Below are 23488 nucleotides of genomic sequence, written 5' to 3'. Positions count from 1 at the left end.
TGCGCCCATTGCTGTCTCTTTTTATCCTCCCAGAGAATGGGCGTGGGATAATGCAAGGGCTTCTGGGAAGAACCACCCCAGCCAATGAGCTTGCCCCCTCTATCAAGTCAACCTGAGTTCTCACCTTGTAACTATCCAGACAACCTCAGTTCTCACTTAGTAATCCTAACATCTTCCCACCCTAGTTCCCAAGATTCATGCTGGGAAGGAAGCAGCCAAAGGTCTCCTTTTTTTTTTTTCTTCTTTTTTTCTAAGACTGGGGTTAAGTGACTTGCCCAGGGTCACACTGCTAAGAAGTATTAAGTGTCTGAGACCAGATTTGAACTCCGGTCCTCCTGAATTCAAGGCTGGTGCTCTATCCACTGCGCCACCTAGCTGCCCCACCAAAGGCCTCCTAACAGTGGACAGGGCTTGCAGAAGACCCAAAGAAGCTGGGGAAAAGAAGAAAAAAGCCACCCAATCCCAGTGCCAGAGACACTACATCGATACCTGTACTCTGATTTGGGATGGCAAACAGGGTATCCAAGAGCCCAAGCTTTCCCATAGGTACCAGGCAAAGCCTGGAGTGATGCCAGCAAATACTTACTCCTTTCTGGCTGTTACAGTGTCGGGTACTGATGATAGCCCCAGCCTCTTCAATCATTTTCAAAATCGTCCCTCCATGGACATTGCCTGCAATGTTGGCGTCATCTGGGCGCATTATCCTGTGGGCAGACATAGCAGAGGTGAAATCTCTGGGAGGGCTTGGACATAAAAAATTAGCTCAAGGGATACAGAATGTCAGTAAGTTCCAGCTGCCACAGCCCCCCCCCCCCAAAAAAAAAAAAAAAAAAAAGGAAGAAAGAAAGAAAAGAAAAAGAAAGAAAAACAGTCTTCCCTCCATTCCTAAGAAAAGGAAAAGGAAATGTTAAGAACAGGCACGTGCCTCCTAGCTTAAGAAAGCTGGTAAAGGAGGCCTCAGACTGAGAGCTGCTGCTCCTTCTCTTCCCACAGGAGGGGGCACAGTATAGACAGAAAAGGAATAGTTTTCCCTATCGCTGGGACAGCCTCCAGCCTCAGCGTTCCAGGAGTGCTGCAACCTGATGGCGAAGGCCAAGGGGAGTGTTGGGTCATGGACCTGAGACTGCAAGAGCACGCCAACACTTTATGTCAAGCATGACCAAGTAGTATTCAATTAGTCCTGAAGTGTCCTAAAGCAATGGCATCATCCCCTCAGAGATCAGCCATCCAAGTTCTGAAAGACTGAATGTAACCCTGGAAGATTTCACCATCCGTAGGTTCAAGCCTCAACTTTAACCACAGTGGGGACAAGCTGCTTAAAGTTCTTGGCTCACTTCCCCAAACCCCTTGCATCAGTTTCCCTTTCAATGAAGTAGAAGCAAGGCACTTCTAGAGGGGAGATTTTTTAATTGGCAAGTCCTGGAGAGGTCAAGAAAATGAAAATCTCACCAGGAATCCAGAGAAAAGAACAGAAAAGGCCAAAGGACCTGAACTCCAATACAGTCAGAGCAACATGAGATGTTTCATGATTGATATGTATTGCAAGCGGTAGACTCGTATGAACTGATGTATGGATTAAGCAAAATGATGACAACAATTTTGTAAAAAGGAGCTCATTAAAAAGAATTCTGAATAATTGAAAAACCAATATTGGTCCATAAGAATCAAAAAGAAAAATGCCTTCCACATCTTGCCACGGACAAGGAGGCAAGAAACTAGTAGGGTAGAAGCCTGTGTCCATTTGTTGATGGGGTCATTGCACTAATTGAATTGGCTCATTGTTTCTCCTTGTTACATACAAGGAAGAGTTCATTCTGGAGATGGAGAGTGGGAGAGGGGAGGATGAAATAAATGACTCAGCTAAAGACAAAGGACATTGATAAAATGAATTTTTTAAATAACATTAAATCAAAGAGGTATTCAATAAGCATCCCCCTTGTTTTTGAGATTTTACTTATGTATTATTCTCCCTTCTTTATAAAAGTTTAAATCTGCTCAGGCCAGACAGGTTTATTAGACCAAAAAGAATAAATGGATTCCAACTAAAATTATCTTTTCTAAAGCAAGTGAGCCCATGAAACATTTCCTGATGTTTCCAACCCACACTCATCCTCTTCTCCTAGGAACTTTCATGTCTCTTACCGTCTAGACTGCACAATGAATATTTTTATATCACTTATTTTCTAATGGTTTCATTCAATATTTCTAAAATGCTTTAAGGCTTACAAAGCACTTTCTTCATAATTCCAAGAACAAGTATTATTACTTAGTAGCGCTTCTTATGGATAAGCAATCTGATTCAGGAGACTGCCAAAAGGGGCACAATTAGGAAATATAATTTGAATTTTTGTCTCCTTACTCGAGTCCAATAAATAAACACCAATTACTTAAAACATCTATTACATACTAAGCAGCTAGAACTAACAACAGTAAACCAGTCTCAGGAGTTAGAAAAGCCTAGAGGTACAAGTCCCTCAAGTTTTGAGGGCCTCATCTGGGGCCCAGCTGCACAATGGGAAATTTCCTTCCCAGAAGTCCCTTATACCATTAAAGTACAGGAGCAGTACCCATTCCGCATCCAAAGCGCAGGCCTTGGTGACTTCAAATTAGGCCCAATGCCTACATGCTGTAGAGTAGGGATGGGGAAACGTCTGACCACAAAATCATTTGGTCTGACAAGGCAACCTCAGGTGACGATGAGCCGAAAGCTAGCATTTACAACCTCCCACTGCTCATAATTTTGTATGGCAGTGAAATGATGTCATAAATGTCCAACTGGTCTTTGGGTCAAAAAAGGTTCCCCAGCCCTGTTAGAGAGGAAGCTTTGATCTGAAAACCATCAGATGACATCTCCAAGAGGTAGGACCCTGTAGTCCTGCCCCTGTAAGCAAGAACATGTGCACTAGGATCACAGCCAATATTTCTGATTCTGACATGAAAATGTCAGCACTAAAATTAAAACATCGCTGGGTGAAATCCATGGTAACCGAGTGGGTTGATTTTTTTTTTCGTGTTTTGTTTCCTCTTTACAACAGAAGCATCTAAAATAACTGTTAAAGAGGAAGGTACAGGCTAGCTAAAAAAAAAAAAAAAAAAATCACCTTTTCTATAAAGAATCCTTTCCAGGATCTCTATTTAAGAGGCAGAAAGGTCTGGCTATACTTCTGAGTAATGCAGGCCCAATGGCCCCAACAGAGCAATCAACCAGAAAACACCCACCCACAAAACTATATGGACAATGAACAAGTCCACTAAGCTTTTACGTTCAATACAGTCAAATTAGCTCATAAATGGAAGGCAGATCATTCAAGAAAAGAAAATAGAAGTTCAGTTCTTCATTCAAATACAACTCACCCCCCCCCTCCAGATACTAAACAATGCACAGAATAGATAAACACTGGAAGGAAGCTCAGGACACTTGTCAGAACATAAGCCAAAGGGAAATGGAACATGGGCCTGGGAGTCAAAGAAAGTTGGATCCTGACTCTGTCCCTAATTTCTTCTGTCACCTTATGTCATTGTACATATTAGGGGATTGGGGGAGAGAGAAACAAAGATAGAGAGGGGACAGGATAGAGATAAGACAAATAATCTCTAGCCTTTTTACCATTCTAGATTCTACTGAAAACCTTAAGATGAAGAGATAGGCAATCTTGAGAGTGGAGGCGGGGAAAGGGGTGTCTGAAAAAGTGATAGGAGATGGCTTGGAAGAGAAAGGGAGAGCTACCTAATTTCCAGAAAAGAAATATTGTTAACTAAGCCTGATGGAGGAATGCTCAGGGAGTTCTGGGAGTAAAACAAAGGCCAATTTCACTGGAAAAGAGTTTATAGATCACGGGCTTTAGAGACCATCTAGAGTCATTTTACAGATAAGGAAACTTAGGCTCAGAAAGGCATAGCCAGGATTCAAATCTAGGTCCTCTAACTCCAAACCTGTGGGTATTCCCAATTTTACTAAGGAACAGGGTGGAAAAATTGGGAGGGGGTAAGGCTGTAAAGAATACTTAATCAGGTAAGACAAATAGTCAATACTTGTTCTCTAACAGTAAAAACTATACAGAACATAAACTGAAACCTAACCATAATCCCTTAAATCACGGGCTAAGCATAATAATGAATTAAATTCCCTAGAGTGATTGTATCAAATTCAATTAGAAACAAGAGCCATTATGAACACTACTTATGTTTTACTGTTATTTTTGTTGTTGCTAAATATTTCCCAGTGACATTTTAATCTGGTTCAGGATGCACTTGGGAGAGTGCAGAGTGAAGTGTTTAACCCTTCTGCCCCAGTGTACTAGGAAAACACAGATTCAAAGGATTACCCTCACTCGCTGTTTCTACATCCCAACCAACTGGATCTTTCTGAGAACTGGAGAACTACTTTATAACTAGACAACCCCAGGAACACTTTTTGTTCCAAGCTAACTCTAGCAGACAACATGGACCCATGGTCATATGATAAAGTTAAAGAATCAAAAGCACCTAGACTCTTAAGTAATCACAGAATCCCAGTTTTGCAGCTAGAAGCAGTCCTCAGAAGGCCAGCTAGTCAGAAGCATCAAAACCAAGGGTTCTCAAACTCCAGCCTGCGGGCCAGATGCTGCCTGCTGAGGCCGGTTATGGCAAATGGGCTGAGGGGCAGAGACAAAGTGTGAGTTTTTGTTTTTACTATAGTCTGGCCCTCCAACAGTCTGAGGGACAGTAAACTGGCCTCCTATTTAAAAAGTTTGAGGACCACTGATCCAAACAATCTGCTTCTGGGCAAGCACTGGAAAGGTGGATCAGCTGAACAAAAGAGGTTCACAATCGAGGGAGGAAAAACAAAAATCCCAAAGTATCCCAAACCCGAATAAAACAGATTACTGCTTTGTGGGCTTCAAAAGACTGAAGGAGCCATGATAAGTCCCCTGGGCAAACCAGAGCCAGTAGCAGCAATAGCCACATCTGGTAAGGAGTCCACCCCAAGGATCAGCCTATTATGATTCAGCCCACCAGAGGACAGATCCATTAGCCAAAGAACTAGCATCCATCAGTAACAACAAACTCAAAACCAAACTCAGCTGGGAGAAAAGGACCTCATTGTAGAGGATTTTAAAAATCTTGAGCCCTTGCTAGATTCCTAGGTAATTATCCCTAAGGGATAAGTGATAAGTTAAGTGATGTCCACTGCTTGATTTATATTCCCGTAAACATACAGGATGGGAGTTTGTATTAGAAACCTCAACCCTCAGGTTATGATGGAGCATATTAGACTTTGAGGTAACTATGAAAAGAAGTAAAACCACATACTTTTAAAATGATGGAAGGTGAGTGGAAAAGTCATCAGCCCTCTGGCAACCCCAAGCCCCACCTCCAACCTCTCCCCAGACAGTTATGTACAAAGGGTGCATGGGATGGAAAGTCCAGAGGGAGCCTTAGGGGAGCACTATTTCACAGAGTGTTCCAGTGAAAAGGGACCTAAGAGGCCACAGATCCAACCCAGATCTAAACAAGAATAATCCCTTTTGATGAAAAGGAATTCCTCACTTGGGCAGTTCTCATACCTTTAAGTTTTTTTACTTCTATCATCATCAAATCTGCCTTTCCAAATCTCCCACCCATTTCTGGAGGCCCAGCAGAGCATGTCTAATTTGTCTTCCCTGCTTTGGTCCTTCAAATATTTGAGGATCATTATCATGCTGTAATTTTTTTAAGCCAAAAGAACCTACATTTTCAGCAATTGGGAAAATGGCAGAATAATCTATGTAATATTCAAATAAAGGATTATCTGATAAAGAGTAACAACTATGAGAACAGTGAGAAATCTGAAAAGGAATATAGGGCCTGAATAATCTGGACTCTTCAATTTCCAGTTTCAAAAAAATGCCTGAGGCACTGGAAAATTAAGTGCTTTGCCCAAAGCCACGATGCCAATGTGTTGAGAGACATAACATGAACTTTTAAGTAAAATTGGGCAAAGAAAATTGGGCAAAGAAAGCTGGAAAGAACAAAGAACAGCTGAATTGTTATTCTTTCCATTTGCCATAGTTTCCCATATTAAAATTCACTTTTTCCAAGTAATTATAAAGTATTCTCAATGACTTTATTTGAATGTTTTACATTTGAATTTGTAATTAATTATTTAAATAAACTAAGCTGGCTTATAATAAGACAAAGCATCATGAGAATCCTAATACTAGGAAAACAAACTGGACGCCCAGCCCATCGGCCACCACTGTGTTTCAAGTATAAAAAAAAGATCTAAAGAGGAAGTGTGGGGTTGGACTTCCAGTTAATAGGGACCAGTTCCAGGAAGTTTGCCTCTGTGGTCCTCAGCAAGCTCTCAGTTCCCCACAATTGGCATAGTTCCCAGCAGAGAGCTGGTGAAGAATGAGGCTATACATTCTATTCTTCCACTATTTCATCTGTCACTTCCTGAAAGTGGCCCAGCAGACCTTCACCCCCCCCCCATCCCCAGTCCCAGATCATACCTGCAAAGCTGAGAGGCCATCCCTAAGGGGGAAGTTACCAGACCAAATGGGGAGCTGGGCAAAGGCTGGGGAGTGGGGCCAATTCGGTCCAACTGAGCCAGCAGCTCTGTCATTTACAATTGCCCAAATTATGAGGCATTCCTGACGAAAGCCCTTTCAGGCTCCTCGCCCGCTGAGTCTGGTGGAAGGCATGCTGACTTCCTGTACTGTCCAATCTAACTAGGAAGAGGATGTGTACCAATCAAAAACTTGCCCAGAGCCAGTTTCCATAGAAACCTCATTTAATAATTACAACATTAAAACACTTCATGGAGCAACATGAAATTAAAAAGTCAAGAGTCTGAGCATTTATACTTAGTGTTAACTAATCAGCGTGCACTATTATACCACCACTATTAGGTCTACTAACCTCTAAGTTTCCATTTATGAACCGATATAGCAACCAGCTCCAGAAAAACAAAACGGGGAGGGCACATTGGTGAGCTATCTATGCAAAAGTCCAGCTTCTGACAGTCTTGCCAGTGTCAGTACTTTTAATAATATTTAATAAGTATTAAATAATAATAATAATAATTATTATTATTATTATTAAATAAAAATTTAATAATTATTAAAAGTACACTACTTCTAAAATTCTGGACTAACTACAGGGACAATGTTACAGAGAGCGCCCCCCCCATTCAAAACAGAATAAAGTTATGGAAAAACCCCAATTAATTAAGTCTTATCAGGAAGTATTTAGCTCAAAAACAAACCTTAAAAGGAAAATGACTTCATAACAAGCCTCAGCAGCCTATCTCTCAGTTAGTAGAAACCCCCATAGTAGTACAAACCCTAATACTATCCTGAAGCCCCCCCCCAGCACCTGCCCTTGGGAATTATATAGTCCCCTGAAGAATGTAGCTACTGGGGGGTGATGTGATCTTGGAGAACGTTGTGAAAGAAAAGGTCCATTGAGTTATCTTTCAAGCCCGTCTGGTTCGTCATCCAAAAGTCTGGGCTGCCACCTCGCAGCTGGACTCGGACAATGAGCACTTCTTGAGTTTCATGAAAGAAGACCCCATTACCAGATTCTGCAATTGTGTTGACCCCAGTCCCATGAGTCATCCTGCTCTGTTCTTTGTTCAACTCCACCTCTTACAGTTTTCCCTATAAAATGACCTCTTTGCTCTTTCCCTCTCTTTGAATTTAATCTGCTTTAATTGGTGTTACAATTATAACAACACTTAGCCTCAACTTAGAAATTATCCAAGCTTCTAAATTCTTTTGGGACACCCACACCACCAGTCTGGAACTCCAATGTATTCTTAGGGATGCCTTGTACCCTTGCCTCTCCTTATCTGGGACTTGGACCAAAAACAACATACAAATACATCTGAGCAGTCATCAGGCGATTGAGTCCTAGATACAACTGAAACAGGTCTTTGGGGATTGTGGAAGGGCCCGGTATACTCCTGGCTCCCCAAGCCCCTCTCTACCCAGGCCTGCTCTCCCCGGCGGCGCCTCATGCTCCACTCCAGAACAATGGGGGCAACGGGAGGGAACAACAAGCACTTACACAATGTGCCATGTATGGTGCCAAGAACTTTAAGGTTTTTCCGACTCCAGGACCAGTTCTATACACTGGTCACCTAACTGCCTCTGGCAATCAGATTAATATTATTCACAAAAAAAAATGTGAACTAACAGCCTTTACTCTCCCCAGTGACTATTTCAATTTAAAAGACCAATTTCAATGATAAGCTGGTGAAATGACCTTTCTTAGGGAAACAGGGAACGGGAAACAATTTCCCTTTGGCCCACAGCAAGAGGACTTCATCTCCGAAAGATTCTGAACCCCTGAGACTTGTATCTCCATTACACAAGATCAGTTTGTTCTCCATACTCCACACCCATTCCCAATCAGGGACAAAGGAAGAAGAACAAAGGTCAGCATAATTTTTTCCTTGCTTTTTTAGTTCCAAATTTAACATCAAATAAATGTGCATTTTCATACAGAGTAAAACAGAAAAAAGGACTATGTGAAAATACAAGTCTTTTGTGTATCATTTGCTTTGCTTTTCAAGTATATTGCAGATTAACGAAAATTCAAGCAAAAAGACAAGTGGTAGATAAAACTAGAGGTAGTTTTTATTGATAAAAAACTATCCTGATTTTTAAACAGAAAAACTAAATGATATTGTCAACCAGATGGTTAAGATAGCTGGCAAATAGGGCAGGCTACAGACAAGAAAATCAGGAATCAACATAAGTTTAATTTCAAAGTGCAGGAAATGCAAGCAAGGAGGGGAGCTAGATATCTGGGCTGGGTCCCGCCCCCTGGGGGGAGGGACTAGGAAGGGACACCTCAAACACTTATACCCATGGTTGCACAGTGAACTGCAGCCCTGATGATGAGGGGTAACAGCAACAATGTGATGTGACAAGTGATGGATACGGCAGTGCTTATCCAAGCTCAAATAATACCTGGTGCCAGGTCAAAGCAATGCAGTAATTACGTAATTTTGCCAAATGGTGAGATCATCCCGAGGAGCCCAAAGGATTGTGGGTATGCCAAATTCAGCTTGCTTGCTAGGGTCTTAGGACTAGAAAATAGGGTATCTCCAAAATAATCTGACAATTACATATAGCATATTTTAAATTCATATTCTCAATTCACTTCCTGTTTGACCCTGGACAAGTCATTTAAAACCTCTTTGCCTCAATTTCCTCATCTATAAAATGAGTGGTGAAACAACTCCAATATTTTTGACAAGAAAACCCCAAATGGGATCCTAAAGAGTAGATGACTGAAAAACTACTGAACAATTGAAGACATTTCTTATTCCTTTATTTGCATATAGATTAAATCATCAGTACAAAGCACTGAAGGCAGAAATGGTTTTTTATCCTCCCCCTCATTCAATCTCCATCCCTATCCCAAACATTCTGATCCTGAACAATGAATAAAAGAGCTCTTAGATTCTCATTTGAGGCTCTTAAATTCTCATTTGGGCTATTTTCAGGAGCATTCAAGTCCCTTCTGCAGCTCTTCTGCCCCAGTAATCTAAATAAAGGAAACCAGTGGAAAACCAAGGCAGTTCTTAGCTAAGAAGTGCCTGAGGCTGGATCCCTGACACCAGACAGCACAGAGCTGCTTCTTTTAACTATTCCTTTTCAGTAAAATATATGGTAAAAGACCATGTTCTCATCGGTTTGGGAAAGGATGCACATAACATGGATGGTGAACGCAAGGGAATACTATTCTACAAAACAGCAACTGGGGAGTGGTTGAACCAACTGTGGCTTGTCAATGTGATGGAAACTTGGTCTGTCCTTAACAAATGACAAAAAGGCTGACTTCTGAGAAATAAAAGATGTGCATGAAATCTTATGAACTAGCAGTTACACAACAAAGATGAGAACAAGTTAGAACAATCTTAGAACTCTGACTAAAGGAGGGACCAGTCAGGACTTTGATTCCTCGGCATAGAGGCGGGCAATGGACCAGAGGCAGAACCAGACATGTCTTCCCAGATGTGGTCACTGGGCTTGTTGCATGGGAGAGTTCCCGGAGCTATGCGATCTATGACTGACGGGGAGAAAAGAACCAACCAAAAAATGCAGAGAAAAAAACATGAGATGGAACACAAACAGCAAAATTATTACTTTAAAGATAATGTATTGGGGGCAGCCAGGTGGCGCAGTGGATAGAGCACCAGCCCTGAATTCAGGAGGACCTGAGTTCAAATCTGGTCTCAGATACTTAATACTTCCTAGCTGTGTGACCCGGGGGGGGGGGGGAACTCTTTAAAATATTTTCCAAAAGAAGTCTACATGATTATGGAAATAATTTTGCATGACTAGACATATATAACCTATATTGAACTGCTTGCTTGCTTTCTCAATGGGGAGTGGGGATAGGAAGAAAGAAGGGAGAGAATTATTTTACAAAGTTTTAAAAACTCAGGCCCCAATCCTGCAATGACCTAAGATTCTAAGTTACAGAAAAGTTATTTATCTGTGCAGATGTGGTATATCAGGTGAATTCTCATACTGATTATGTGAAGTAATTTCAAACTAAAAATAAGAACAAGCATTATTGGGAGAGGGGGGGAGATAGGTTGTTTCTGGCAAGGACCCTTCTATATAACACTATTCAATTTATTTTTTCTTGAAATCATATGCTTTATACATACCTAAAGTCTTAATAAATATACATATGAGGTGATTCCGGCCAGTTCCAATGGACTTCTGATGGAAAGAACCATCTACACACACAGAGGGCTGTAGTGACTTAAGTGTGGATCACAAAATAGTTTTTTTTCCACCTTTGTTGTTTGCTTGTTTTTTGTCTTATTTCTCTTTTCCTTTTTGATCTGATTTTTCTTGTGCAGCAAGATAATTGTGGAATTGTTTATAGAAGAATTGTACATGTTTAGCATATATTACTTGCTGTCTAGGGGAGGGAGGAAAAAATCTGGAACACCGGGTTTTGCAGGGGTGAATGTTGAAAACTAGCTATGCATAAATTTTGAAAATAAAAAGCTTAAAAAATTATTTTAATTGAATTCAATGAAAACAATTCAATTAAAAAAACTGAATGTTAAAATTTGTTCTTACATGTAACTAGGGGAAAACAAAGTACTAAATAAATGATCAACACAATTTTAAAAAGAGAGCTAAATAGTATTTTTTAAAAGGTCTACAGCTACGTAACATCCAGGCCCACAAACTTTGAGGAAAAAAACACAGTTCATCTCATTATAAACAGGGCAAGACAAACGTACCAGGCTTTTATTACCTGAACTAATCAGCAAGACTTATGGGAGCCTGACAACCTGCTATCAATATACCCATCAAGAGAGTGATATTTTAAGCCCTCAAGTTCAGCTAGGGAGAGACATGAAAGCATGGAAGAAAAAAAAAAAGGTGACCAAGATGGGATTCAGAAAGAAAAAACCCACAGATGGTCTCCATGTCAAGCCAGGGGCTGGTAAGTGTGTTTATCCCTCTGAGGCCTTGCCAGGGCCCAGGAATGGCAGCCTAAAGGCCCTTGGACAAACTCAGGGATCCAAGAACCCCGAGCAGAGCCTCTCGAGCACACTGAGGGCATCCCCCCAGCAGCATTCCCACATTGCCCACAGGCTGTTGTTTGGTTTTCCATTTGTTGCCACATGGTACATGAGAAGGGCACACACAGCATTTGTGGCAAACAGTGAACTCAAAGTAAAAAACACTGGCAACTCAAATATGAGGCTTGGGGTTTTTTTAAGTACACACTGTAAAAAGCTCCAGACGGTGAGTCCATTAGAACACCTGCTGAAGTCACGGGAGTTTTGGAGAGGACAGTTTGAGTTGAGCAATATTGGAGGCCAGAGTAAGTGAAAGGAGCATCTTTTTCCAAGACACAAAAGGAAGAAAAGATACAGGATGAGAGCTTGAGGGAATGAATCTGGAGTGGGTTTACTTGAATTTCCTGGGGAATATTGCTCAGATGATTCCTTTAAGACTATCTAGAAATTCATCTACATGAATGATCATGTTAGCCAGGGGAGTACCCTGGGTTACAACTGGTCCTCTTTGAACCTTAGCCCTTAAAAGTAATTCTGCCAGCCTCTTGTTTTCCTTAATCTTTCTGCTGTTGCTAATATGTCAACCAACTCTCCAGCTACAAACTTCCCCCTCCCTGCAGTCCCACTGGATGCTCACTCCTGCTGCTCTTCCTATCTGGCTGATTCCTTCGAGGTCCCTACTGCCGTTCCCATCTGTTACCTCTTGGCCCTGAATGCAGATTTGGCCAAGGCTCAGTCTTCTACATCTACTCTCTGTAAATAGGTCCTTTTCCTTGAAGCCCTTCATTACTTTCATGGATTTGTGGATCTCTAAACAGAGAACTCTCCAAGCTTTTTCACTCAATCAACAAAGGCATTGTTTTAGGATTTATCTTGTCCTAGGCACTGGACTAAGTGCTAGGAAAAAAACAAAACCCCAATCCCTGTGCCCATAAGGAACTAACATTTAATGGGAGAGATAGCACAAACATAAATCAATGCTACAAAATTAGAACAACAAAGCTTAATCTACCTCTCAGATCTGTGAACTGGAAGGTATGTGGCCAAAGAACTAAGAGTACTTTATGGAATGCAAAATGGGTAATTTTGATTATATTAAAGTTAAAAAGGTTTTGTGCAAACAAAACCAAGGGAGACAAGATTAGAAGAGAAGCATATATTAGATTATTTGCTTAGATTAAACTGGGGGGAAAAAATTTACATCTAAGGATTCTGATAAAGGCCTCATTTCTAAAATATAGGGAGAGGGGCAGTTAGGTGGTGCAGTGGATAATCACCAGCCTTGAAATCTGGCCTCAGACATTTAACACTTCCCAGCTCTGTGACCCTGGGCAAGTCACTTAACCCCCAATTGCCTCAGTAAATAAAATAAAATATATAGAAAATTTATAAGAATTTTATAAGAACACAAGCCATTCTCCAATTGAGAGTCAAAGTATATAAATAGCAAACTTTCAAATGAAGAAATTAAAACAGTTTCTAGGCATACGAAAAAAATGCTCTAAATCACTATTGATCAGAAAAATGCAAATTAAGACAACTCTGAGGTACCACTACACATCTCTTGATGATAAAATAATTATGAATGTCAGAGGGAATGTGGAAAAACAGACACCAATACATCGTTGGTAGAATTGTGAACTGACCCAACCCAGACCAATTTGGAACTATGCCCTAAGGGTTATCAGACTGTGCATACCCATTGATCCATCAGTGTTACTACTAGCCTTATATCCCAAAAAAGATCTTAAAGGAGGGAAAGGGATCCACATGTGTAGAAATGTTTGTGGCAGCTCTTTTTGTAGAGGCAAGGGAACTGGAAACTTAATTGGAGAATGGCTGAGTAAGTTTTGATATATGAATGGAATGGAATATTATTATTCTATAAGAAATAACCAGCAGGATGATTTCAGAAGTCTAGAGAGACTTACATAAGCTAATACTAAGTGAAAAAGCAGAACCAGGAGATCATGGTACACAGCAACAAGAAGATTATATGATGATCAATTCTGCTGCATATGGCTCTCTTCAACAATGAGATGATTCAAACCAGTTCCAATGATCTTGTGATGAAGAGAGGGGCCTATGGGAACTGAATGTGACCATAACATAACATAGCATTTTCACTCTTTGTTGTTTGCTTGTATTTTGTTTTCTTATTTCTTTTCCCTTTTTGATCTGATTTTTCATGTGCAGCATAACTGTATAGAAGAACTGCACATGTTTAACATATACTGGATTACTTCCCATCTAGGGGAGGGAGTGGGGGAAAGAGAAGGAGAAAAAAAACTTGGAACCCAAGGGTGCATGCTGAAAACTATATGCTTAAGTTCTGAAAATAAAAAAAAAAACTTCATAATAAAATTAAAAACAATAAAATATAAAACAAATCAATGCTACAAGATTACCAATCTGGTAGTAGCTTTGGGAGATTTGAAGGATGGGGGGAATTAGGGGAAAGAGACAAAGAAGAAAGGTACCCCACAGGAAGTAGCGCCTAAGCTAAGTCTTAAAGGACATCAGGAATTCTAAGAGATGGAGTGATGACCAAAAGTATCCCAGGCATGAAAAGCATAGAGAAGAGATAGAAACAGGACAGAGAAGTAACAGCAAATGGACCTGGACCAGAGTATGCAGGGGGAGTAACGTGTAAAAAGAAAGGGATCATGCAGTGGATAGAGCACCAGCCCTGAAGTCAGGAGGATCTGAGTTCAAATCTGGTCTCAGACACTTGACACTTCCTATCTGTGTGACCCTGTCACTTAACCCCAATTGTCTCAGAAAAAAAGGGGGGGGAAGGGGTCAGAGTGTGAAGTATAAACACCAAGCCACTGGCAAGTAGAAGGATGCTACAGTGGGGATCTGTGCTCTTAGGCAGCTTCTTTGGAAGAGGGACAGAAGAGGCTGAATGCATCGCACAATTATTACAGCAACTGTACAAAGGAGGTGATGACATAAGCCTGAGCTAGTTGGGGGCTGTGTAGAATGGCCTAAGGAAGGGATATTTTGGCAAAAATAATAAGATCAGGCAGTGGACTGGAAAAGGGGGCAGCTGCTCAGTGAAGTGTACTGGGAGCTGGAGTACCAAAGGGTCCAGGATAAGTTTTTGGAGGACTTTCAGCTAATGATAAGGGCATGAATAAAAATGCATTGAGAGCTGAGAAGATACAGACTGAAAAGAAAGCAGTCACCAAATCCAAAAAAAGGGAGGAGGATCTAGGAGCAGTCCACAGTGCTAAAAGCTGCAGAGAGAATGAGAACAGGCCATTAGATTTGGCAATGTTTAGAGAACGTGGTTGTAGTTGGCTGATGGGACCAGAATGCAGCGGTTTTGGAAGCAAACAAGTGGAGATGAAGTGGAAGCCCCTCGTGTAGCTGGCTGAGTTTATAGCCAAGAAGGAGAGAAGAAATACAAGACCAAAAGCTTTCAAGCACAGTCAGATCAAGTCAAGAATTTTTAAGAATGGATGTGTTGGGGGAAGCTGAGAAGGAACCAGTAAATAGGTCAAGCCTGGAAGGGAAGAAACTACCTTTAAAATAAAGATGGCGGCCTGGGACAGACCTGAAGATTGAAAGCTTTATCCTTTCTCTTTATCAGACATAGTAATGAGTACAGAGAGCAGGTGTGGGAGGAGAAAGGCACAGGAGAGATGCAAGATAAACACGGCCAGATAAAGGAATATAAATGGCTGATGGCCAGGTCAAGGGTCAGGTAAGGTAGATGGAGCAGGGAAGAGAAGCTGATCAATCAGGGCATTTGAGGGACTAGCAAAGTGCCTGTTCAAGTCTACCAATTGAAGGCCGGAGTCGGGGAAGAGAGGAGAAAGGCTGGGTGCCAGACCCTGAGAAGATGATCCTGGAGGGTAGGGAAGGGAATATGCACCCCACAGGCCAAGGGAGAATCTAGATGTGGCGAGGAATTGCAAGAAGAATTAAACTGAGTTTGTATAAATATATACAGCCAGTATTGGAAAGCCTCGTGCCATCTGGGAGAATGCATCTCTTGAGTGCCAGTCATGTGGACAGAGCAGCAGGGACAGCAATGTAAGACGGACTTTGTCCATTATGGATTACAAGGTCCAGAGCGCACTGTGAAGGGGCTCTCTGGAGCAAGACACAGAGGGTGGCAAGGAGGTCGGGCTGAGGAGTATGGGAATCAGGGGAAAAACTGGGGGCGGGTAGGTCTTATCAATCTTGGGGTTCAGTATCACAAGGATGGGGAAGAGTAGGAGGTAACTATTGAGGAATGAGTCATGAGAGGTTCCAGTACAGGCCTCGAATACCCAGTGGGCAGAGCTGTTCACCTGTGGGGTTTTGGCAGTTGTATCTGGAAGCCAAGAAGAGGCAAGAGCTAGGGGGTCCCCTCCACTCACATCTCTTATGCACACCACCATCTTTTTCTTAATTTCACTTTTTTCCTCAATGACATATAAAACAAAAAAAATTTAACTTTTTCTTTTAGAGTTCCAAATCCTCTCCATGCCTTCCCCCAATTTGAGAAGGCAAACAATTTGATATAGAAGAATATACGTGCACAGTCACGAAAACCATTTCCGTATCAGCCATGGATCCCCAGCTTCCCTCAGAGGAGCCTGGGAGGTCCAGTTCAAGCCCACAGAACTCCCCTGGACTAGGATAATAGACCCCCACTTGGTCTCCCTCCAATTCAGTCCTTTCCTTCCCCACACAGCTAATAAAATGATCTCCCTAAAGCACAGATGTGCAATGAGCTCCTGCTAAAAAAAACTTCAGGGATTCCCTCTTGTGAAAGGGAGAATCCCAAGCCTGGAGACAGAGCAAAGGTACAAGGAAAGGAGATGGAGCCATTGTGGAGGGATCGTAAGACTGCAAAAGTGAGCTTTAAAAGCCAACCCAAGGAATTTGACAAGAAGTCAGTGTTTATGAGCCGTGGAATAAAATGGTCAGATCTGTGAAACAGCCGCAGGGAGGGTGGCTTGGGCAGGAAAGCAATGACAACATCAAGGTGAAAACTGAACTAAAATAGTGGCCCTGTGACAGATCAAGAGAAGGGCGATATGGAGAAAGACCTGGGCAGGTGGAGCGGAAGCCAAGCTTGCTCGAGTCAGGGTGCCAGTGCCTTCCAGAGAACGGCTTGGGGGCAGGGCTTCTGCTTTGGGCCTGTTTAGGTTAAAATTGCTTCTGAGTCTCCCCTCTGGAAATGCCCCCAGGAGGACTCAGCCCCATGGGATGCTGGCCATAGAATTCACTTATTGTGTCCAAGTCAAAAGTCATGGGGTGGCAAGCACAATTTACCACTCCCAGGAATCCGTGTTGTATGCTTTAAATATTTCTGGTTGAATTCTTGAATTCTGGACCTGGCCCTACCACTACTAACTGCCCTACCAGGACACTGGGCCCTGTCACTTTTCCTTTCTGTGAGACATGGGGAAAAACTGGCCAAAAAAAGTTTTAGGAAAGGAAGAGAAGATTCTAGCACTTTTGTGTATGCCGGTCACAAGGCCAAGAAAGTCTAGAACTCTTTGGAGAGCCAACCGGCCGTTCAGATGTGTCCTGGGGCTGAACTGAGTGAAGAGTCAATCTGGGCTGGGAAATGTTCTAACAAAGAGCCTCATCCCAGGGAACGGGCCATCTCTAGAAATAATAGCTGTACCTACATATGTACACAAGCATCTATAAGTACCCAGTACACATATATACATACACAGGCACATGTACACATGTATATACGCATGCCCTCACACACACACATATACATTTATACTTCACATATACATATACACACAGAGAAACACACACACACAAGCTCTCCTCTGCTTCAGAAGCAATGAGCAGACCGAAAGCTGCAGTCTTTGAAAGGGGATGCGTGTTCAAACGTAAGTTGACCTCAGTTGCTTCTAAAATCCCATTAAATAAAAGAAAAGCTGAGTCAATTAGAACCGAATGTTCCAATGCAATTAAGGAAGACAATGAAAAAATATGAAGAAATATCACAGGCCAGATTTAAACCCACATAAAGCAGAGAAATAAGATTCAAACTGATAATTTTTTAATGTTGAAATAAGCACAAGGACAGCTGGACAAGCCAAATTGGCAAAGAAGATACAGAGATTAAATAATATTTACCTACTGACTTTTTTTTTCACATCAGCAATTGTAAATATTTAAATGATCTCCTTAATGTCTAAAGTTCTCAAAACAAGGGGAGCAATTCTAAAAGCCTTTCCAACTGGGAGATTTCAAGTCAAGCAGGCTGAGGGAAACACTGAGTCAGGCAGCAACTAGTCACTGCTGACAACTTTCCTCATCATAGGTTCGTAGGTTTTAATAATCATTACTAAAATACAGAATTTTAAGTTCTTTATGTATTTATTTAAAACTCAGATGCAAATAAGTTTTTTTTAAAAATAGAGAGGAAAAAAAATTATTGTCATGTACCCCAGAAGACCATCAGGAAGGATTCAAAATATGTAGCGATAAATTTCCGAAGACATTTTATTCATAATTGTCCATCTTTGCTTCCTTATAGGTTTTTCTTTTGTTCTCTGCACTTTTTTTTTCCCTCTCCTTTTAAAAAAATATCTTTTTCCCCTTTCCTCCCCCTGACCTCCCCAAGCAAGCTATACAATTAAGCATGGATATATTTAAACAAGTAGATATACATACATACATACATATAAATGCACACACATATACCTACATATGCATATACATGTGGATACACGTAAAACCATATTAATGACTGACGTGTAATTTCCCTTGATTGAATTTTTAAGTTTGATTTTGTCTAAGATCAGTGATTACCATCCTTTATTTTTTCTAATAAATTCTACTCCTGATCATTGTTATGTTTGTATACATCTTCTATCCAATCCCTGCTAATTCTTGTACTTTATTTCTACCTGTCAATTTGCCTTGATATTTGTTCTTTGTCCTTCATTCTCGAGGACCACCATGACATGAGGGAAGTGATCCCAGGACACGCATGTGAGCTGGATGTCAGGGAGGGAGGGCTGAGCTTGCAAGGTCACCTGCCTCCCTTTCCCCTCCAGAGCCATCTGGTCCCAGTGGCCAGAAATAGATCAGGAAGACCAGGGATGGCCCTGGATACAGTGGGGCCTTTTTAAGGCAAGGTCAGTGATGGAGGCTAGGTAGCAATTGAGGCAAGCAAAGAATCTCTTTCACCTCCCAAAAAAACCAAAAAAAGCAAAGAAACCACAAACCTACTCCCACTGATCTAAACACCCTTGTGGCCCCCTCCTTCCCTCCCTCTTTATCCCTTTTCCATTAATCTACACACACCCCATATCCCACTCCCTCTACACAACCACATGTATCTATGAAAGGGGCAGGTCCATAATACAGGATTATTCTTAGATCTTCTGATAGTTCTCATGGTTAGCATTTCTTGGGACAATACAGGCCTCTTCGGTCTGGTGAAAACAATCGTTTTCTCAAATCTTAGGGGGGGTGGCTCCCCTGGGGGGCACAGAACCATAGACTGTGCCAGAACAGGAGTATGATCCCTGTCAGTGACAAGGAACAAGTTTTGTGAACATGCAATGGGAAATAAGGGGAGCTAAATTCCTTAGTGACACTTTGCCAGAGAGGGAGACCATTCCAGGGCACAAAGGATTATTGATTTGCCAAAATCAGAGAACAGCCTGCTTGCTGGGCCTGAGCTCTGGGAAACAGGATTATCTCCAAAATATTTTTACATTTACATACATCACATTTTAAATTCGTAACCCGGAGAAGTACGGGCTATTATTATTTCCATTTTACAGATGAAGGAAAGGACTTTACCAGTGTCCAAGGCAGGATTCAACCTCAGGCCTTCCTGACTCCAAGTGCAGCAACACTCAATCCACTGGCATTCAGCCGCCATCTGAGCTCAGAGGGACCTCGGAGTCCACCCCGGCTGGCCCTCTTAAAGAGAAGGCCTAGAGAGCTGGCCAAAGCCCCACAAGCAATACCTGGCAAGAGATCCCGTGCAAGGCCGAGGAGCCCTTCCCTCGTGCCAGACAGCCAAGAGCTAAAAGCAGTTCTGGGGCGGGACTACCAACGGTCACCAAACTGACCCAAGATGACACCCTAAGCGGCCCACAGAAGACCCAAAGCAGGCGTTTCCAAGGTAACCAAGAGGAGGAAACTGAGTGAAAGCCCATGAACTGGGGAACGGCTACACAAAATGGCGAGTCACGGAATTGTTAGTGCACCGGGACATGGCAAATGCAAGGAATACAGAAAAGCTCCAAAAGCCAAGCCGAAGTGGCAGAACTAGGGCAATACATACTAGAAGTATGTATATATTTTATATACGTATATTTTTATATAGATACAACACACACATTTTCTATTCACTTTATGTGCTGCATCTTCTTCAAGCCTCCATGGGGGAAAGTACTGGCAAGAATATTCGTCTTCAATGCGTTTAGACATTGGTGTCTTCCTGGAACAGGAAGGAACAAAGTCTGCTCTTGGCAGATATATATGTGTGTGCACGAGTGTGTGTCTGGGTGTGTACACTCTCGTGCAGTTCTCACCGATGTGAGCAGGGATGTCCATGGCCACCCTCCTCTCTCTATCTCCACAGCCTAAATAGCTTCAGAGCCCGGGGCCCCTGGAGCAGCTTCAAGGTCCCAAGCAGACCTCCCCCCCCTCCAGCTTGGAGCTCCACCACTGCTTTGCCTGGGAGCTGGAGCCCATTCTGCTGGAGTGAGGAGAGGGAGAGACAATCTATATAAAAAGAACTGTTTCTGAATAGTAATATGGACACACATATTAAATATTAAATGGACAATTAAATGATGACGACCTAAATGGAAAGAATTTTACAAATTAAAATTTAAATTAAAAAAAAAAACTGCCACTGATCACTGATTTTGGCTGTGAAGGAAGATTAATGGGACTGCACCTCCCTGCCAGGCAGCCTGTCTCTCTCCTTCCCTCCTCTGCAGAGGGAGGGGGTGACCTGTGGACCCCCAGGCATGGTTGATGCCCTCAGTTAATTGAGCTGAATGGGACTTTGTTTCCCTCTGGAAGAGAGGAGATAAAGGTGATATGTAAAAAGATGTTAATTTAGAAAAATAGAAAAAAAAGGATGGTGGTCATCTCTTCCCTCAAGTATAAAGTCCCCATTTGATAACTTTTCTGCAGTTCATTTTGCAAAAGCAGCCCACAAGGTACCAGACTATTTTCCTGAAGAACTGGGGAACCCTGAGGACCACTGGTCACTCAAGAGTGGGCACTGACCAACACCCAGAAATCTGTTTGTGGCATTACACATAGCACCCCCTCACAATCAGAGGCATAATATTATTTTTCTAATATTTTCCTCCAGGCTATCAAAAACATGACAGATTTCTTGGTAGCCATCAGACAATCCTAAAGGTGATAATGGTGAAGGGGGAGGGAGGAATGGGGGGGAAAGGCAAAATGGCAGTCATTCCTTTATCTCCTCACAATTTCGACTTCAGCCTTCTCCACATAGCGAATGGGTGGGAAAGGAAAAAAGTATTCATTAAAGCACCTCCTCAGGTGCCAGGCAGTGTGCTCAAGCACTTGACAAATCTCGCTTCAGGTGATTCTCACCAGGTGCCATGACTGGGCCCATTTTTGAGCACACTCAGTCAGACCAACAGATGCAGCGAGTTGTTCACCATGCCCACCTAGTGATGGCCTGAGGCCAGATGGGAACTCCTGGGTCTTCCTGCCTCCAAGTCCAGCACCCATGGGCCCCAGACTAGCGAGTTTCCAGAAAATCTAACAAGTGCCCTTGGGGGCCCAAGGCCTTTCTTCCCATCAGCCTAGGTCTGCAGGAGACTGGGCAGCTCCGAGCTGCTGCTCGCACCCCAAACAAAGTCCTGAAGGACTAGCTGCCCCGCTCCAAAGGGCTCCTTCTCCAGCTGGAACCAGCCATCGCTGCCTCCCACTGCAGGACTTACAACCCCCCTTCCCCCATACACATACACACACACTCCATATACACGTCCTGCACTTCCCCCTTCAATTCTTCCCACATGAAGGGGTGAGGTGAGAATACTCATCTCACCACACAACAAAGGAAAAATTAACCATTGATGTTCTTGGAAGAGAAGGTGGTGAAAGAACAAAGTCTCTCCTTCTTACAACAATCCCTCCATGTTCTCCTTCCAGAGGCTTTCAGGGCAGCAAGAGCCCTAGGGGGTGTCTATATGATGGGTGTGAATCAGAGAAAAGATGCCCAAAGAAGCCGTGCTCCACCAAGCTTGGAAACCCAGGGCTAAGTGCCCATCACCAGCTGAAGGGCCGACAGGTTGCTCGCTCTCAAGCCACAAGGGAAGTGGCAGGGAAATGAGAGAAGAGCCTGGCTCCCATTTCTGTAATGCGGACCATGTGTTGGAGATCCAAAGGCAATGGCAGAGCAGCGCTTCTGCCAAGCACTACTAGTCATCTTTACCTTCACACGCAGGCAGATTGAGCAAGAGCCAGATGGGCTTCTCATTTTTATACCTTGAGCAACTTACAAAGAGGAAACTAGAGAGGAGAGTGAAGGGTGGAGACCAAGAAAACTAAGCCGAAGGGAAAGGCTCCAGGGAAGACATTTGGGAAGGGTCTCCCAGCTCCATAGGGGCCAAAAGCATCCACAAGTGGAGGCTGGGAGCCCTGGACAGAATTTCTTCTTCCAGGACAGTGATGATATGGAGGTGGTAAGGGAGGTGAGGTATCAGCGGCAGAACCTCCCTCCCTGATTCCAGCCATGACGCATAGCTGCTCACAACAATCTGGCAACAGGACCAAGAGTAAACTAAGTTGGTAATGAAGCTTACAAAGGCCCGGAAACAGGGCCAACCCCAGAAAACAAGCCAGGACAGTGAATCACCCCAAAGGCCTGCAGCTCCAAGGAGACCCAGACGGGTTTGTCCCTGGGTGTCTATGTGAGAACGGAAGGCCAAACTGGAGGAGTCCATACTCACCCGCCCTCAGCCTCTTTTTGCTGTAAAATGCCTGTCTGGGCCACGAAGCGCCCCAGTCACATTTCTCATGTCATCACAGGACGGGAGAAGGGCTGCCTCGTGCCAGCTCTTACCTTTGTCTCCATGTCTCCCTATAAGGCCCGGGCCCCAAAGCAGTCTGGACAGCCAGGGGCCTGAGAAGAGCTCTGCGCCTCACTGAGGCCAGAAAGCCAAGGGCTGGGCCGGCCAGCTTCTTCATCGGGACTTCAGTCAAGCAAGATGCTCAAGAAGAGGACTAAGCTCCCTCCCAGAAGCTTAGCCTGGAGCTAATCCCAGACCTCTTCCCGTGACCTGCTTCCCCAAACAGCAGGCAAAGCCACCGCTAGGAGGCTCTTCTCCAGAGCCCCTCAGCCAGGAGCCAGCCCTGGGCTGGGCCTGCCCACAAAGCAACCGCCCATGGTTCCCCGGGGGATCCCTCCCACCCCACCCCACCCCACCCCCAAGCTTCCTACCAGAGATTAAGCACAATCTGGCCAGCAGGTGTCGGCCGTGTTCCCTCCAGGTGACCTTGGAGGCTTCTCAGCACACTCAGGAAGGTCTCCCAAAGCAAATACAGGACTCCACATTCCCACCCTGGCTCTGGCAACTCAACCAAGGGGTGCCATTTGGGGTGAGGGACCCCGCTACAGCCTCTGAGCCCCTCAGAGCACTTGGCATCTATCTATGTACATCACCTTATCCAGGTATCCTTACTTCAGAGCGCGTGCGAGCACACACACACATTACCTTATCCAGGTATCCTTATTTAAGAGCAGAGATCTGAACCCAGGACTCTCCTAATTCAATGCACATGGACCCAATGGTCAGGTCCTAAGCAATAGATGGCGAGCAGTCCAAGAACCCCAGAAGAGCTAAAAGTCATCCCTCAAGTGAGCAGGAGGAAACACCCCAATCTCAGGGCATCAGAGTCAAGGGCCAGGCTTTGAGCCTGGTACAGTCTCTGGGGCCATGAACCAGACTTTCCAGAGCTCACACTTCACAAACA

General features: G+C 43.3%; 1 protein-coding gene across 14 annotated transcripts in view; it reads right to left on the bottom strand.

Annotated features, from left to right (window-relative positions):
• The window catches only part of ACOT7 (acyl-CoA thioesterase 7), a 151921-nt gene that overhangs the window by 119461 nt on the left and 8972 nt on the right, over positions 1-23488 (bottom strand). For 8 of the 14 annotated variants that reach the window (XM_074307784.1, XM_074307783.1, XM_074307798.1 and 5 more), the window contains exon 2: positions 587-704. In XM_074307784.1, coding sequence (XP_074163885.1) covers positions 587-704 — 118 coding nt within the window. Of the gene's footprint in view, positions 1-586; positions 735-6473; positions 6686-13654; positions 13701-22577; positions 22852-23488 lie in introns of those variants that run through there. The other 6 variants (XM_074307795.1, XM_074307796.1, XM_074307791.1 and 3 more) reach the window with 5 other exon arrangements.

This window comes from Sminthopsis crassicaudata, chromosome 3 (assembly GCF_048593235.1).
Source record: "Sminthopsis crassicaudata isolate SCR6 chromosome 3, ASM4859323v1, whole genome shotgun sequence".
Taxonomy (NCBI): Eukaryota; Metazoa; Chordata; class Mammalia; order Dasyuromorphia; family Dasyuridae; genus Sminthopsis; species Sminthopsis crassicaudata.
The sequence above is the reverse complement of the archived record's forward strand: the minus strand, read 5'-3'. Positions and strand labels throughout refer to the sequence as shown.